A 14,806-nucleotide genomic window follows, 5' to 3' on the forward strand; every position below is an offset into this window, starting at 1 on the left:
ATCCTGAAAGTGAAGGCTGTTCACAGTTTAAGGCGGAATCAAGTCAGCACAGCAATAAGTAGCTATTTGAATTACATGATTTCTGGCACTTTTCCATAGTACTTTGCCTGTTAAGAGTAGAAAGCATGTTGCTCCTGAGAAAAACAGTCAGGAAAGCATCTCTAGGAATTTCTTGTATGAGCTATACAAAGTCAGTAAATGTTCATAGAAAACATTTTGGAAACATGAAGAACCAACTGTATAGTAACACTAAAAGGAAATACTGGATGTTGTCTATTTTTAAGAGCTGGGGAAAACCAAGTTCTGGCCTAAAACTATAGTCCTTTTCAAGCAAGATAGGCTGTAAATTCATAACATTGTAAATTCCTAGTTGACAATCTAGTGGAAACTAGGGGCTAATTATGCCTACTTATGTAAATAACTTTACTAAAGTGATGTGACAGGGGCAGAATTTAGCACCTTTTCCTCCCATTAGAATCCTGTGGAGATGCTATATGTCTGAATACAGTCTGACTTTAGGAGTTTGTAATGCTTTGATAAGAAGGCAGCAACAGCTTAAACATATGGGCAAACATTTTTTTCATAGCTATCGAACAGTGATGTTCACTGGTGGATTGGATTGCATGCCGACAACCTCAGCGATGAGTTTCGGTAAGAATTACCTACACTTCTGCTGCCAGTGTGCCCTTCTACTCAGTGTGCCCTGTTTACAGGCTGCTGTGCAGTCTGAGGGGCTACAACGGGTTGATGAATGACTGGGATGTTCAAAAAACAAACTTCAGTTCTCATGTAAGTATAATTCAGAATATATTACCTTGAATTTATCTCCATGTTACAGTATTTTGTCGGAAAGGCTTATAAAAGATACAAGCCAATGACACGAATATCAGTGTTGCTGTTGGTTGTCTGGGGTTTTTTAACCCTTAAAGGGGCTTTCTTCTACCTTGTATCTCCCTAAAAATGCTTTTAATGGAGGGTATATTTTTAGATAGGAAAATAGGAAAAAGTGTAACAGCGCTCTTAACATTTTTGTGCAGCTGGAGAGATGACTCACCGGTAACATACCAGAACTGGAATGAGGAGAGGGAAAGAGAGCCACAAAAACCAGGGAAAAGATGTGGCTTCATTTCATCACAAACAGGTTTATTTTATATTTCCTTTTCCTACAGCAGTTGTGACTGTTGTCAGCTTCTGTTGTTGGCCAAAAGAGTTGTTGGGTTTTTTGCTGGTTTGTTTTTTAAATTTGAATCCATATTAAAATCCTGTTACGTGGTTTTCATTCGCATAAATGCTTTTATCCTTAAGGAAAACATAGTAAAATATCATTAACGTGCTCAGCAACTAAGTTTTAAAATACTATTAATAGTTTCAGCAATACTGATACTTAAGAATCTGTTATGTGGCACAGCAGAAATGTTAATGCATTACTGGCTTTCACAGTCAGTTTTCTCATAACCAAACGAGCCAGATGGACTGAGCGACAATTTTTCCTATATTTATAAACTATTTTTGTGTCAGCACACAACTTTAAATACTTATGTTTCTGGCCTAATTTTGATCCCATAGCCAATCTGCTCAGGGATTTTGGGGCACTGTGGTTTTGGTGCTAGCCTTTACATCATCACATAGCTCTATATTTTACTACAGTAATAAAATAAATTTGCAGCGCTGCTGACTCCAGTGAATTCTGTCGTCTCTCAGTCTCTGTTTTCTGAAGATTTGCAAGTCATATGACAAAGCAAACATGTCAGATTCTGTGGAAAGGTAAAATACCTAGATTTGTAATTGGGAGGAGAGATGAAAAAAATTAACCTGGCTGCACTCTACTAATCTCAGCCTCAAAACTAAAACTGAAAAAAGTAAAACTTCATTTTTTTTTCCACATGTAATATTGGCGGTTTGATGCATGACTTTTGAATGCTTGAGTTTGCCATTCCTGAGGTTATTACTGGATAATAACGCTCCCCTCTCCGCTGTCTAGCAGATGGGAGCTAGTCAACAACTTGAGTGCTCTGAAAAATGTCTTTTCTTCCTAAGCAGGTCAGCATTTTATGTTAGTACCTGGATCTTGCCAAAAATTTTCCATGCAAGGAAGTCAAACTATTTTATCTGGAAGACATAATTTCTATGCCTTTTCTTTTTCTTTCTCTCTTTTAATAATACTTTCTAAACTACATGATGATACAGGCAGATGTTATGTGACTCAGCATAGAGAAGTCAGTTTAACTTAATGAAAATCAAACTGGGAATAAAAGTATGAGACCCATAGACCATCCAATCCATTGTAATATGATATATCCAAATGTGTTTGATCTTGTACACAACCACTGATGGATACCCTTCTTATCAATATCTAAACTAACTAAGAAAAAAACCCTTTCCAGTCCTCAAGACAATATTGAACTGTGATGTTTCTTTTTACACAGGCCTCTGGGGTGATGAAAACTGTACTGTCTCTCTTCCCTGCATTTGTAAACGTAAAATTGCATGGAAAATAGAGAAAGAGATTCCAAAAGACCAGAACCAACAAGGAGTATGTCCCAAAGGCTGGCTGCATTTTGGATTCAAAGTAAAGCTTTTTTTTTTTTGTAGTTAGGTTATTCAAAAGACTTCCCGTGTTTATGACAGATACTAAACTTCTTAAGGATTATTCAATATTTGAAGATCTTCCTTTTTGAAAGCAGGGTCCTTAGGTTTATAACAACTGGCTGGATTATACAAAGATTTACTGTTATTATGTAGCTTTGCACTCAGAAGCTGTCATAATAATGTGTCAAAAATTTTACTTGAGTTCAAGGAAGTAAATACTTATCTAGGCAAAAGCCTCCTTAAAATGTATTTGGGCATTTGCTGTAAAAAGCCTGCTTGATCCTGTCTTTTCCATGACAATTATGACAATTCTAAGAGTCTTTTATGGTCTCAAAACAGATCTCTGATCCTTTGTTGTACTAATTGGATCCTTAACTGCTGCCCTCTTCTGAAAGATGCTGTTTCAAATAAGGTTCATCACACTCAATTATAAACCAAAGTCTGTTTGCAATTGAAGGTGGAATGGCAATTACTTCATCAGGCTTCTCTTGAATACATAAATTCCTTAATTGAAACATGGATTGAGGTGGCCAAATTTATCCCAGTGCTGAACTGCAGGGACTACAAGGATAATTTCAATCCAGATTGTGTTTGCCTTTAAACAAAGGATTTGAATCCAAGTCTGATTGTAGCTGATACCAAGTGTGTTGGAAAGGTCTGTTGCACAACAGAAAGGAATTAAATATTTTATGTTCGGTAACAGCATGTAAAATATTTTATTGATCACTCTTACTGATTGCTAAGTAGTTTTTAAAGTGGAGAAAACCAAGCCTTTTAAAAACTATTTTTTAAAAAAACAGTGCTTTTTGATACAAATTCCGAAGGATCCAGAGCATCTGAGAAACTGGTACTCTGCACAAGAGTTCTGCAGTAGCCATGATGGGTCGCTTGCTTCCCTCAAAAATGAACTGGAGCAAGGTAGAGTACTGAAAATATTGTTTGATAAGTAAAACTTCATTAGTGTGCTGTAGTAGTCTCATCTTTGATGCAAAAAGGAAAAAAAGGTCATTGAGATCCTACTCATCGTGCCACTGATTTAAACAAATCAGTGTTTCTCTCTCCTAGTTTCCCAAAGATTCAACTATTCGCTAAGCTCTATGACAGGTATGTTGTGAGGAGTGATTATAATTTCTTATATGCTTATTAAACATGAGCCAGCAGTATGCCCAGGTGGCCAAGAGGGCCAATGGCATCCTGGCCTGCATTAGGAATAGTGTGGCCAGCAGGAGCAGGGAAGTCATTGTGCCCCTGTACTCTGCATTGGTTAGGCCACACCTTGAGTGCTGTGTCCAGTTCTGGGCCTCTCAGTTTAAGAAGGACATTGAGACACTTGAATGTGTCCAGAGAAGGGCAACAAGGCTGGTGAGAGGACTCAAGCACAAGCCCTGCGAGGAGAGGCTGAGGGAGCTGGGATTGTTTAGCCTGGAGAAGAGGAGGCTCAGGGGGGACCTCACTGCCCTCTACAACTACCTGAAGGGTGGTTGTAGCCAGGTGGGGGTTGGTCTCTTCTCCCAGGCAACCAGCACCAGAACAAGAGGACACAGTCTCAAGCTGCGCCAGGGGAGGTTTAGACTCGAGGTGAGGAGAAAGTTCTTCACCGAGCAAGTCATTCATCATTGGAATGGGCTGCCCATGGAGGTGGTGGAGTCACCATCCCTGGAGGTGCTCAAGAGGAGATTGGACGTGGCACTTGGTGCCATGGTCTAGTCATGAGGTTTGTGGTGACAGGTTGGACTCGATGATCCTCGAGGTCTCTTCCAACCCTAGTGATACTGTGATATTACTATGCATTAGAAATACAAAAAAAGTCATGGGATACTCATTTAAAAATTTGCAATGTAAAATTTCTGCCTTGTGAATGCAACATCATACTGTTAGAAAAGCAATCTCATTTTTAGCCTGTAATAGTACTCAAAATCTGATCTATAATATAGCAAATAAGTGTCGTGCTGCACTGGAAGTGTCAGAGAAATAAACGCCCAGCGCATTTGAAAAAATTTATAATCCCAATTCATAAAAACCTGTGGTTCAGTTTGTAAAAACCACTTATTTGGAGCTGGGAGGAATCTCACTGTCTCTCTTTAGTTGAGAAATCTTGTTTTCAATAAAAACTGAGAAAAGCTTTTTTAGTGGTAGAGTATCTGGCACTAATATTTAAGTTGTTCAAATGCTGTGAATGATTCTGAAAGACTTATTAGTTCGTGGACTAGATCCTAAACCAACTAAAGTTAATCAATTTACTGAATTTATAGTTAGATGACACTGAAATGCCATTCATATTCTAAATTTCTAGTAATGTCACTGATTAGTTAAATTTTTCACTGCTGGATGTTTTTCACAGGCTGGATGTTAGGAAAAAGTTCTATACAGAAAGAGTGATTGCACATATTATAGGGGAGTGGTGTGGCTCAGTTGGTAGCACATAAGACCTTTAATGGGGAAGGTCGTGAGTTCAAGCCTGCAGTGGGCACTAGTGTCCTCCCTACTCTAGTCATGAGGTCTGTGGTGATAGGTTGGACTCGATGATCTTTGAGGTCTCTTCCAACCTTAGTGATACTGATTACTGATTACATTGGAATGGGCTGCCTGGGGAGGTGGTGGAGTCGCCATCACTGGAGGTTTTCAGGAGAAGACTTGATGGGGTGCTTGGTGCCATGGGTTCGTTGTTTGGGTGGTGTTGGATTGGTTGATGGGTTGGACGCGATGATCTTGAAGGTCTCTTCCAACCTGGTTTATTCTATGTATTTAGTGTGTTGGAAGAGGCTTTGTCTGTCCCTGAATAGCTATGGTTAGTTATATTTTATTCCCATTTCATTTTCCAGCTTTCATAACAATGAATCTATTTGGAAGGAAAACTAATGTTTGGATAGGTTTCCAGAGTGATGATTATGAAGAACTGGTGAATGCAAATCCTCCAATATATTCAAACTGGTCCCCAGTTGATGTAGTGCATGTGAGTATTCCTGGGGCTTTAAGGACAGTGGGAAGTTTGTTTATCTGTAACAGTTTTGACTGCCACAAATACGAAGTCTAACTTGTTACAGCACATGGGCACAGATTTGTGGGCATAACTAGTGGCAGCAAAAGGGGCACTTTTGTGACAGTGGCTATAGTCGCATTCTATTGCAATTGCTTTTAAGCACCTGAGTTTGAATTACATGATTAGTATCAAATGATGGGTCTGAGCAAATTCTGGAAGATAATTATGAATTTAATATTTTAATATGTTTTATACCTTGGTACTTCATATTGGGCTTGACATTTTAGTTTGCTCAGTGAAAGTTTTGGACCTTTTTATTATGAGGTGGTTGTTTCAAACGGTATTTACAGGAAATGTTCATTGTTGTACCAAAGTATTTCAAGATATTTATTCTTTTAAATCGAATGTAATAATTATTAATTGCTTTTACACAGTGTCTTTTTTTATTTAATATAAAGTTCTGTATTGATTGCAGAAACAGCATCACAACAATGCAAACATTGAAGAGCAACTTCCACTATGTACATTAGTATCAAATAACCCAAATTTTTACTTTACGGGAAAATGGTACTTAGAAAACTGTCAGAAAGATTATGGATTTGTCTGCCAAAAGACTCAGGGTAAGGTTTTGTTTGCTTTGCTTCTGGGCCCTTTTTTTTTCACTAGGTTGGACTAATCTTAATTTTCATCTAGAACCAGCTTGCTATAGGTGTCTATAAAACCAGGAACATAAAGGATTTCTCAGGTAGTTTTGTTTTGGTATTTAGACAGAGTAGCTTTACACTGCTTAATAAATCAACAACTGTGATGTAGATGTGATTTCTTAATGACTGAACATATCTTTTTTTTTTTTTTTTAAGTTTTCTTCCTAACTTTGATCCTTCTGTTAAGTAGTTTAGAATTGGGAAGAGAGATGAAAACCAGTGTTTTCTGTCACGGCAGCAAAGTACCCATGAAATTACAAAGCGCACAATTCTGAGGGTAATTTTGATGAAAATATATGTTGTGGTATATTTTAATTAGGGCAGGGGAATGGACAGACTTGCAGTACTGGGTTAGAGTAGCCTCTGGAAAATGTACTTCTGTGAGCAGTTATGGACTGACTGGCTGATCAAATGGAGTTTGCCTTTTCATGCCTCTGTAATTCTTTTACTATAAAGTTCACTTGCTAGAAGCATGAAGCTATTGTGTGGAGCACATAGAATCATAGAATGGCAGGGGTTGGAAGGGACCTCTGAGGATCATTGAGTCCAACCCCTCTGCCAAAGCAGGATTGCATAGGGCAGGTCACACAGGAATGCATCCCAATGGGTCTTGAAAGTCTCTAGAAAAGGCGACTTCACAATGTCTCTGGGCAGCCTGTTCCAGTGCTCCATCACCCTTACAATAACATGTTGTTCCTTCAAGCAAACACCTTCCAGTCAGAGCTGCTGGCATACCCTGGGCAGTTTTTGAACCCCTTGAGGCCCATGGATTGCCGCAGCTCTGCCAGTGGGAAGCTGCCAAACCATGCTCCTAAAATAGAGTGGCAGCAAATGATTAGCCTTAAAGCAAAGGGAGGTCTGTAATGTGACTTTACAAGGAGTGTCCTTGGGTGCTGTACTTACTGCAGAGGTGGTTTTATATGGCTCAGCTTTATTTATCACCTCTTAGTTAAGCCCTAGTTAAGCCTGCTGGCTGCCTGTGAGGTGAGGGCGAGGGACTCAAGAACTTGAACAAACAAATAAACTTTGGGTGGTGTTCATGTGTCTCTAGGAAGCTAGCTATATTTATCATCATCTGCTAGGAATTGTGGTTGCAGGGAGTGCTGGACTAATCCTGCACTGGGGTGCAGTGAGTGCTCAGGACTTTCCCCACATTTCCCAGCTGGGTGAATGAGAGAGTGGTACATAGACCCCCAAGAAAATGTGGTTGGCCTGGGGAGGCTACACTGCCTGGTCCCAGTACTGCCCACCTGTCCTTTGCACAGCAGAGTGCTCCTGGGGTGACAGGACCAGTCTTGTCCCATGTGTGAGACCCATGGCACTCTCCTAAACCATCAGGCTTTTCAGGTTGCTAATTCAGCAGAAAACGTCTTCATCTGTTTTTTTCCCCTCATTATTTGTGCAGCTTTTCCAGGCTGTATCAGCTCTGGGCTGGGTCAGGCAAACCCCAGACCTGTACATGGAAGTGTGCAGTTGGAAGAGCAGAGAAGCAAGGAAGGGAGAAGTGAGACAGCCTCTTGTTTGCAGTAGTGAACTACTGAATTTGTTCAAATGTTTAAACAAATGTGTCAGTTCCTGGAAAGATGAGCTGGTGCTTTGTTTTTGCCATCTTCTCTATAATCCATCTTTCATTTTTTAATTATTTTCTTTAGTAGACTAAGAAGAAAAAGTCTGGAGGAGATCTGAACTGGGCTCTGATCTCTTAGCGATGCTTGAGTTAGGATTGTGTCAGCATTTTATGCATTTCCTGCCTTTTTTTAAGCAGTGGCACATACTGAAAGCTGGAACAAAATAGAGTGCTTCACTTAGCTCAAGAGCAGAATGTTTTCTTGCTTAGAAATTTCTCATTTTAAATTATTTGTGAGTGACAATTAATAAATTAATTTACTATTTTAAGATACTTGTGAACAGTCCTCCTCTCTTAGTCAAAAAAGGGAACCAAGTCAAAAATCATTCCACCTCTTAGCAAAGCAACCACTTCATTTTTCAATCACAGAGAAGTTTTACAGTTTAATCCAAACTGACAAATGGGATTAAGACTGAGGCACTGATTTATTTTAATAGTCTTGTTTAAAGTATACTGTGGCCATTCATACACTTTAGCAAAGGGATTTGCCTCCTGTAGAGAAGTGAGCATAGCAGCATCACAGACTGGGCTGGGATGGAAATACTTTGTCTCTTGATTTTTGCTCATGGAAGACTCTCTTTATTTTTTTAAACTAAAAAGTCTGCTTCTGCCTTTTTTGTGTGTGTGTGTGACATCGGTGCATTAGTTTACCACCAAAAGAGATTTAAGAGATTTTAGTCTGTGTGCACAGAGGATTTTCTCCTCACTTTAAGTGCCAGTACTATGATCTTCCCTACACTGACTCATGGATAGTAAAGACTGAGCTCAAGAAGCTCCCAAGCACTTAGTCGTACCAAAAGCCACAGTTTGTCATCATCTCAGCTGTGCCAGTACAATTATTTGTGAGGTCAGGCTTTGTGCTAAAAAGTGATCTTGGAAATTGTTAAAAATAACAGGTTAAAAAAAAGAGGTCATCTAAATTACGTCCAAGGTGTTTGGGATAAGAGCACTCTGCGGCCCAGTGCTGTTGGACATTTGGGATATTCCCAGACCCTGGGTGATTTCTTCAAAGGTTCTGTCAGTGGAACTAACTCCATCCAGGTTCACTTTTTTGTTATACATTGAACTCCGTGTGATGAGTTTTGTGCTCAGATGGAATTTCATATAGTGCTCTGGTAGTCATTGTCATTTTAAAGTTCACAGTGCCTTCCTGAAGCCAAGGAGTTTACAAATTTAGATTTGTTTTTAACAATAGCTCTGATTTTTTTTTCGAAGCCATTCCACTATATTCAAGCTCTCTGTTTTAAAAGATAAATAAATCCTTCCTTCTGTTTATAACAGACATATCTGGACATGTCATCAATGCATCTGAAATGTACCCTGTGCCAGATACTTTAGAATATGGAAACCGAATGTATAAACTAATCCATGGGAATTTTACATGGTCTTCAGCTTTAAAAACCTGCATGGCAAATGGCACCGAGTTGGTCAGCATTACAGACCAGTATCACCAGGCTTTCCTCACAGTCATTGTGAATCGGCTGGGATACAACCACTGGATCGGGCTGTTCACTTCAGATGTATGTAGCAGACTCCCTGACTATGAATATGATGTTGCAAAGCAATTTTTCCAGTTACAGGCTAATAAGCTGTGTCATTCATTTGCAGTCACAAGAAGTTTGCATCTGTAATTAAACCCTGGAAAGCTTAAGTCCTACCTCTTGGGGTTTTTGCAATGTAATGTATAAATCTAACAAGAACCAGTTTGGTGCAGTGACTACTGAAAACTTAAAAGCCACAAGAAACATTCAGAAACACACGAAGAATATCTTGTGGTGTCAACATCAGCATGGAAATTATATTGTTTCATTTGTAATTGTTCAGCGGCCCAAATAACCACTTGCTGAAAACAGCAGGTTGGATGTAGTTTGTGTTTCTCCCAGAAGTGACTTGGGAGGATCCTTGGATCTTTCTTTTGTAGGTTCTTCTGGATCTACCCAGAGCCTTTGAAGGCATAAAAGAGATTCTGTAATATCTAGTGAGGTTTCTGCCAGAAGAAGATGAACTTGTATGCTGCTAAAATATACCAGTATATCAGAGTGATAATGTGAAATTTGTTTTGGCAGAATGGGCTTAACTTTGAATGGTCAGATGGGAGCAGGTCTTTGTTTACCTTCTGGGAAGATGACGAGTCCCGGGCCTCTGGCAGCTGTGTTTACATTGATACTTCAGGGCACTGGAAAACTGCTAACTGTGAACAGCTTCTGCAAGGAGCTGTTTGCCATGTGCCACCTAGTAAGTCAGAGTGAATTTTATATTAAATCTTTGTAGGTGCAAATGGCTGTATTGACAGTGGGGGTATATGAAAGGAAATTAATTGGTTTGAGGTTGAACAGTGATGATACTGTTGTTCAAAAGTGAAGTATCTTTCTGGCATTTCCTTGCTGTAAATCCTACTTGTGAGCCAATTTTCCCCTGTAAATTATTGACCATTAGGTATGGTCCTTAAGAGAATGGAAAGAAAACTTTCATGATAGAAAAGACACGGGGAGATTACTTACTCTACCTCTTCAGTGAACACTATATTATCTGTGAGAAATGACTGCTAATAACATAGCTCAAAAGGAAATAAATTCAGTTTGCTGCAGTTAACTGTGAGATAGGAGAAGGGAAGAATTTTGTGCTTTAGAGTCACATCTTTTCTGATTGCACATAAAAAATTGTTCACTTTTTTTTTTTAAAGACAAAAATGTTTTCCTGTATACTAAAATACATTGAGTTTCCTGAAACACTTCACTTGAGTACAGAATTCAGGTCTGGAACTCCATTCAGTTCAGGGCTACAGAATTTTTGGCAGCATCCAGTTCTCACAATAATTCCTGTTGGGTGGTACTGATGATAGAGGATTCACCTACAGCTTATTATAGCTTTTGGATCTGTTAAGAAGAAAGCTGTCTTGGAATCCTTCAGGATAAAAATTATTTTCTAGCTTGGTTTTTGCAGAGGAGTTGACTCATTTTCTAACTTGTTTCTCAAGTTATGTAACTACATATAGGCCAAGATTTACTTGATTTTTAGAAGCTGTGTTTTGCAGCAAAGTAGGAAGAATGTGAGACCACAGGTAGTGTAGTTGAATCTGCAACACTGCCAAAAAGTGATGCTGGGTATTGCAAAGCAGCTTGAAGAGTTGTCCTGAGTCAGAGCGGCTCTTCACTGCAGCACGTTTCGCTCCAGAGATGCTGAGCGCTGCTTACTGATGGGAAACTCTCCACTGTGCCATGGTATTTGGCATGAAGTGATCTTTGTGGCTTAGTGGAGAGAAGTTCTGCAGCCCTTCGAAATCCCCAGCCCTCTGGGAGTTCCAGGGCAGCACAGAGTGATCTGATGTGCCGATAGCTTGCTCAAAACTCCCTCTGAACTGGTTAGATTGTCCTGATATTGCTGTTGCAATCCATCAATTTTTTTCTAATACAAATAGATAGATACATTGGATTTTTCCTGTGAAAAGTAGAGGCACAGTGCAACATTCTTATTAGCATTACTCCAAAACAGTGTGTGGAATGTTACATTAACGTGTACATTGTGCCAATAAAGCTGTGCTGTTATTTCTGTCACAGAAAAGAAACCCACTGCCTACAAAGGCTTATGTTCAGAAAAAAATGTTCCCTGGATCAAATTCAAAAACAGTTGCTACAGCTTTTCCACGGTTCTGCAGGGCACAAGTTTTGATACTGCATATGAAGTCTGCAAAAATCAAGGTAAGTGATTACTTTGCAACTCCAAAATGTCATCATAGTAGCTTGAAAAACATACAGATTTTTTGAAATGGCTGTAATCACACCATGTGTTTTCTCTAGTTCAAGATAATTACAGTGGAGTTCATAAGCCGACTGTGAAATTGAAGGCAACATACATCAAAAAAATTTCTTTCCCACGTGAAAATATTGATTTCTGGAATAACACATTATTTATTTATTTGTTTTCTCCTTCAAACTTGTTTTAAAGTCCTGTGATAACAGTTTTACATCAGTGTAAACATTTTCAATCAAAGACTTTTCAGGCTTTTCAATTAAGGCTCTTAATGCTAACATTTTGAAACGCAGTGTTACATTTTAGTGGCATGTATTGTTTGAAAGTTTGTCTTGTCTTTCATTTGTAGGCTCAAATCTTCTAACTATTCAGGATGAAGATGAAAATGCCTTCATTTTGGAAGAATTACACAGTTTGGGTTATTCTGTGCAAATGATTTGGCTGAACATCTTGCTTGTTACAGACAGTAAGTTTTGGGTGCAAGATAACTGCATGTAAGAATCTGGTTTTAGTATCATAGTATCAGTCGGGGTTGGAAGGGACCACAAGGATCATCTAGTTCCAACCCCCCCCTGCCATGGGCAGGGACACCCCACACTAGATCAGGCTGGCCAGAGCCTCATCCAGCCTCCTCTTAAACACCTCCAGGGATGGGGCCTCAACCACCTCCCTGGACAACCCATTCCAGGGCTTCACCACTCTCATGGTGAAGAACTTGCTCCTCACATCCAGCCTGAAACTCCCTACCTCCAGCTTCATTCCATTCCCCCTAGTCCTATCACTACCTGGTTTGGGGTGTTTTAATATTGGTGTGACCATCTTCCAAGACACTGATATTTTTTGAGATTTGGGGGGGTTTCACTATCTGTCACCTGTTTATAGTAAGCTTTCTGTAATCATTATGTTGTAGTCTTCTGAATCCTAAGAAGTTTTCAAGCTTTCTGCAATTGTTACTGTTAATATTCTGAAAAGGTGTAAGTGTGCAGGTGAATGCCTTTATTTTCTTAAAGAAGCACTACAGGCTGTGTCCTTTGTCAACAACACAGCATGTTTTTAAATCCTTAATAACAATCAAAAGTGATACAGTGACCAAACAGACAAAATCCAGGCATTCCACAGTACATTTCCTTGGTTTTGATGTTAAGGGCAAGTCCAACTGAAACACAGATATTTATCAAAATATCATCATATTTTATAATGTTTTGTAACCTCTGCCCTTAGATGAGACAATCTCCTGGTTTGATGGTTCTGCCTTAAATTATTCTAACTGGGGCATCAGGGAGCCTGAATTTGATCATCTGAAAGGGAATTTCTGTATCAGCCTGAGGACCACAGACGGAGTTTGGCAATCATCTCCATGCACAGAAAAAAAGGGATTTGTGTGTAAAATGGAATCAGGTATGTGCTTTCATAAAAGAAAGCAGTTGGATCCTTATAACCATTGTTTTACATGTTCCTTGTTGCTTCCTCACTTGTTCATAGTTTTTATTTAAATAATTCTGTCCCTTGGTATTAGAAACAATAACCATAAAAAATCCCAGCCAGCCAAGCGTGACCTCCTTTGGAGGCTCCTGGGCAGCCATTGCATTATGGCCAACTGTGACAGGCTTTTTGTTGTGTGAGTGAGATGGGCAGAGCATTGGGCTGACCTCCATAGATCTGTAGGCCAGGCAGGCACATCCTGGAAGAGCTCTGAGAGAACTGAAGTGTTCCCAGAGGCCACCCAATGTGCCTAGGTCACTGTTGGACTCAATAGCTAGATTAATGTACCACTGCAGAGTTCTGCTACTGCCCTTTTTAAAAGTAGTTAAATACTACTGCTTATCTTTGCACAAAAGTCAATTAATGTATTCTCCCAAATTGAAGGTATTTTAGATAACAGATTGGGTCATGCTTAACTTGGGCAGCTGGAATCCCATTGACATGAGTAAAGTTAAACAAAGAACAGCCTGCTTTTCTATGGTTTTAATTCAATTGTCATCTTAGTATCAATTTTACCATGCGTGTATATAGTAATTTTTGTCAGCTCTACAGGAAATTTTATGACTCTTCTGGATTCTGTTTCAGATATTGATACAACAGAACCCTCTGAAAATTGTAAGTTCCTTCTGTACTTCATTTTTTAATAAGGAGTAATAATAAATTTTAAGCTGATATATTGTGAAGTAAAATTTTTCACTGTTAAACCTGTAATTTAAAATGCATGACATATAAACATGTTATAATACTCCTTATATTTAGGATTATATACTATTATAGCAATGCTTAATACCAATTTCTGTCTTCTCTTTCAGCATCATACCATGGGATTGTAGCTCTGGCTGTTCTCGTGACATTGGTGATGCTGGTTGCCATTTCCCTTTTTCTGTGGTGCCTCTACAGACAGAATAACCAGCTCTTTAGCAGGATATTGTGGGTCAGACACTCTTACTTGCCACAGATTAATGCTGATCTTCCTACTTTGGAAGAAAGCATCCTCATTTCTGATTTTGAGAGAAGCAACAACAATTAAGTGGTCAGAAGTAGCAAGCAGTTGCATCCTCCATATGAAACTCCGTGTTCTACAGTGGTTTTCTCCTTGAGAGTTCCCTGGGTACCCATGTACACTTGCAGCCGTCAGTATGAACGCTGTAGAGGCTCCCTACCTTGGAGGACTTGTGCTTTGTGGCAGGAAGAACCACAGAGAAATGGGCTCCTCTGGGATAAGCCAGGAACTGAAAATATTCCCATACCATAAACCTCCAACCTCACATGTGGAGCAGTCATGTCTGAGGCCCTAGAGCAGTGGTGCCTTTCATGCAGGAATGTTCAGGCTTTTGTGTTTTGGGATTTTTTTATGTTGCAGAATCTGCTCACGAGCCAACATTAAAATATGGTCTTGAATTTAGGAACTCTGAAACTTATTTCAAGCATTATGGGGCAGTGTGTTTTTTTGGGGTTGGGGTTTTTTTTTTTCTTAATAACCATTCCTTCTGCAAAATGAGTTTTTCAGGCAGTGGATTCTTGCCAGGTAGACTTCCAAGCTTTCAGAGTGATGAAGTCACTTTTGACTTGGGAACACCAGAGTTTTGGTAGTTTGGCCTGTGATGCCTAGTTCATGTTATAAAATTAATTAGTTTAGACATATAATGCCATATGGGCTTTGTCATCCTGAAG

At 39.3% G+C, this 14,806-nt stretch overlaps 1 protein-coding gene across 1 annotated transcript in view; it reads left to right on the plus strand.

Annotated features, from left to right (window-relative positions):
* PLA2R1 (phospholipase A2 receptor 1) overlaps window positions 1-14,571 on the plus strand; it is a 41,534-nt gene extending 26,963 nt beyond the window's left edge. Inside the window, exons 18-30 of the mRNA XM_054175231.1 lie at window positions 587-651; window positions 1,038-1,141; window positions 2,427-2,569; window positions 3,390-3,507; window positions 5,412-5,542; window positions 6,045-6,189; window positions 9,182-9,420; window positions 9,967-10,135; window positions 11,458-11,598; window positions 12,000-12,116; window positions 12,872-13,048; window positions 13,718-13,747; window positions 13,945-14,571. Of these exons, the coding sequence (XP_054031206.1) occupies window positions 587-651; window positions 1,038-1,141; window positions 2,427-2,569; window positions 3,390-3,507; window positions 5,412-5,542; window positions 6,045-6,189; window positions 9,182-9,420; window positions 9,967-10,135; window positions 11,458-11,598; window positions 12,000-12,116; window positions 12,872-13,048; window positions 13,718-13,747; window positions 13,945-14,162 (1,797 nt within the window). The 3' untranslated portion in view covers window positions 14,163-14,571. The remainder of the gene's footprint in view (window positions 1-586; window positions 652-1,037; window positions 1,142-2,426; window positions 2,570-3,389; window positions 3,508-5,411; window positions 5,543-6,044; window positions 6,190-9,181; window positions 9,421-9,966; window positions 10,136-11,457; window positions 11,599-11,999; window positions 12,117-12,871; window positions 13,049-13,717; window positions 13,748-13,944) is intronic.
* The last annotated feature ends 235 nt before the right edge of the window (window positions 14,572-14,806 follow it).

The sequence above is a fragment of the Dryobates pubescens genome, chromosome 2, assembly GCF_014839835.1.
Source record: "Dryobates pubescens isolate bDryPub1 chromosome 2, bDryPub1.pri, whole genome shotgun sequence".
Lineage (NCBI taxonomy): Eukaryota > Metazoa > Chordata > Aves > Piciformes > Picidae > Dryobates > Dryobates pubescens.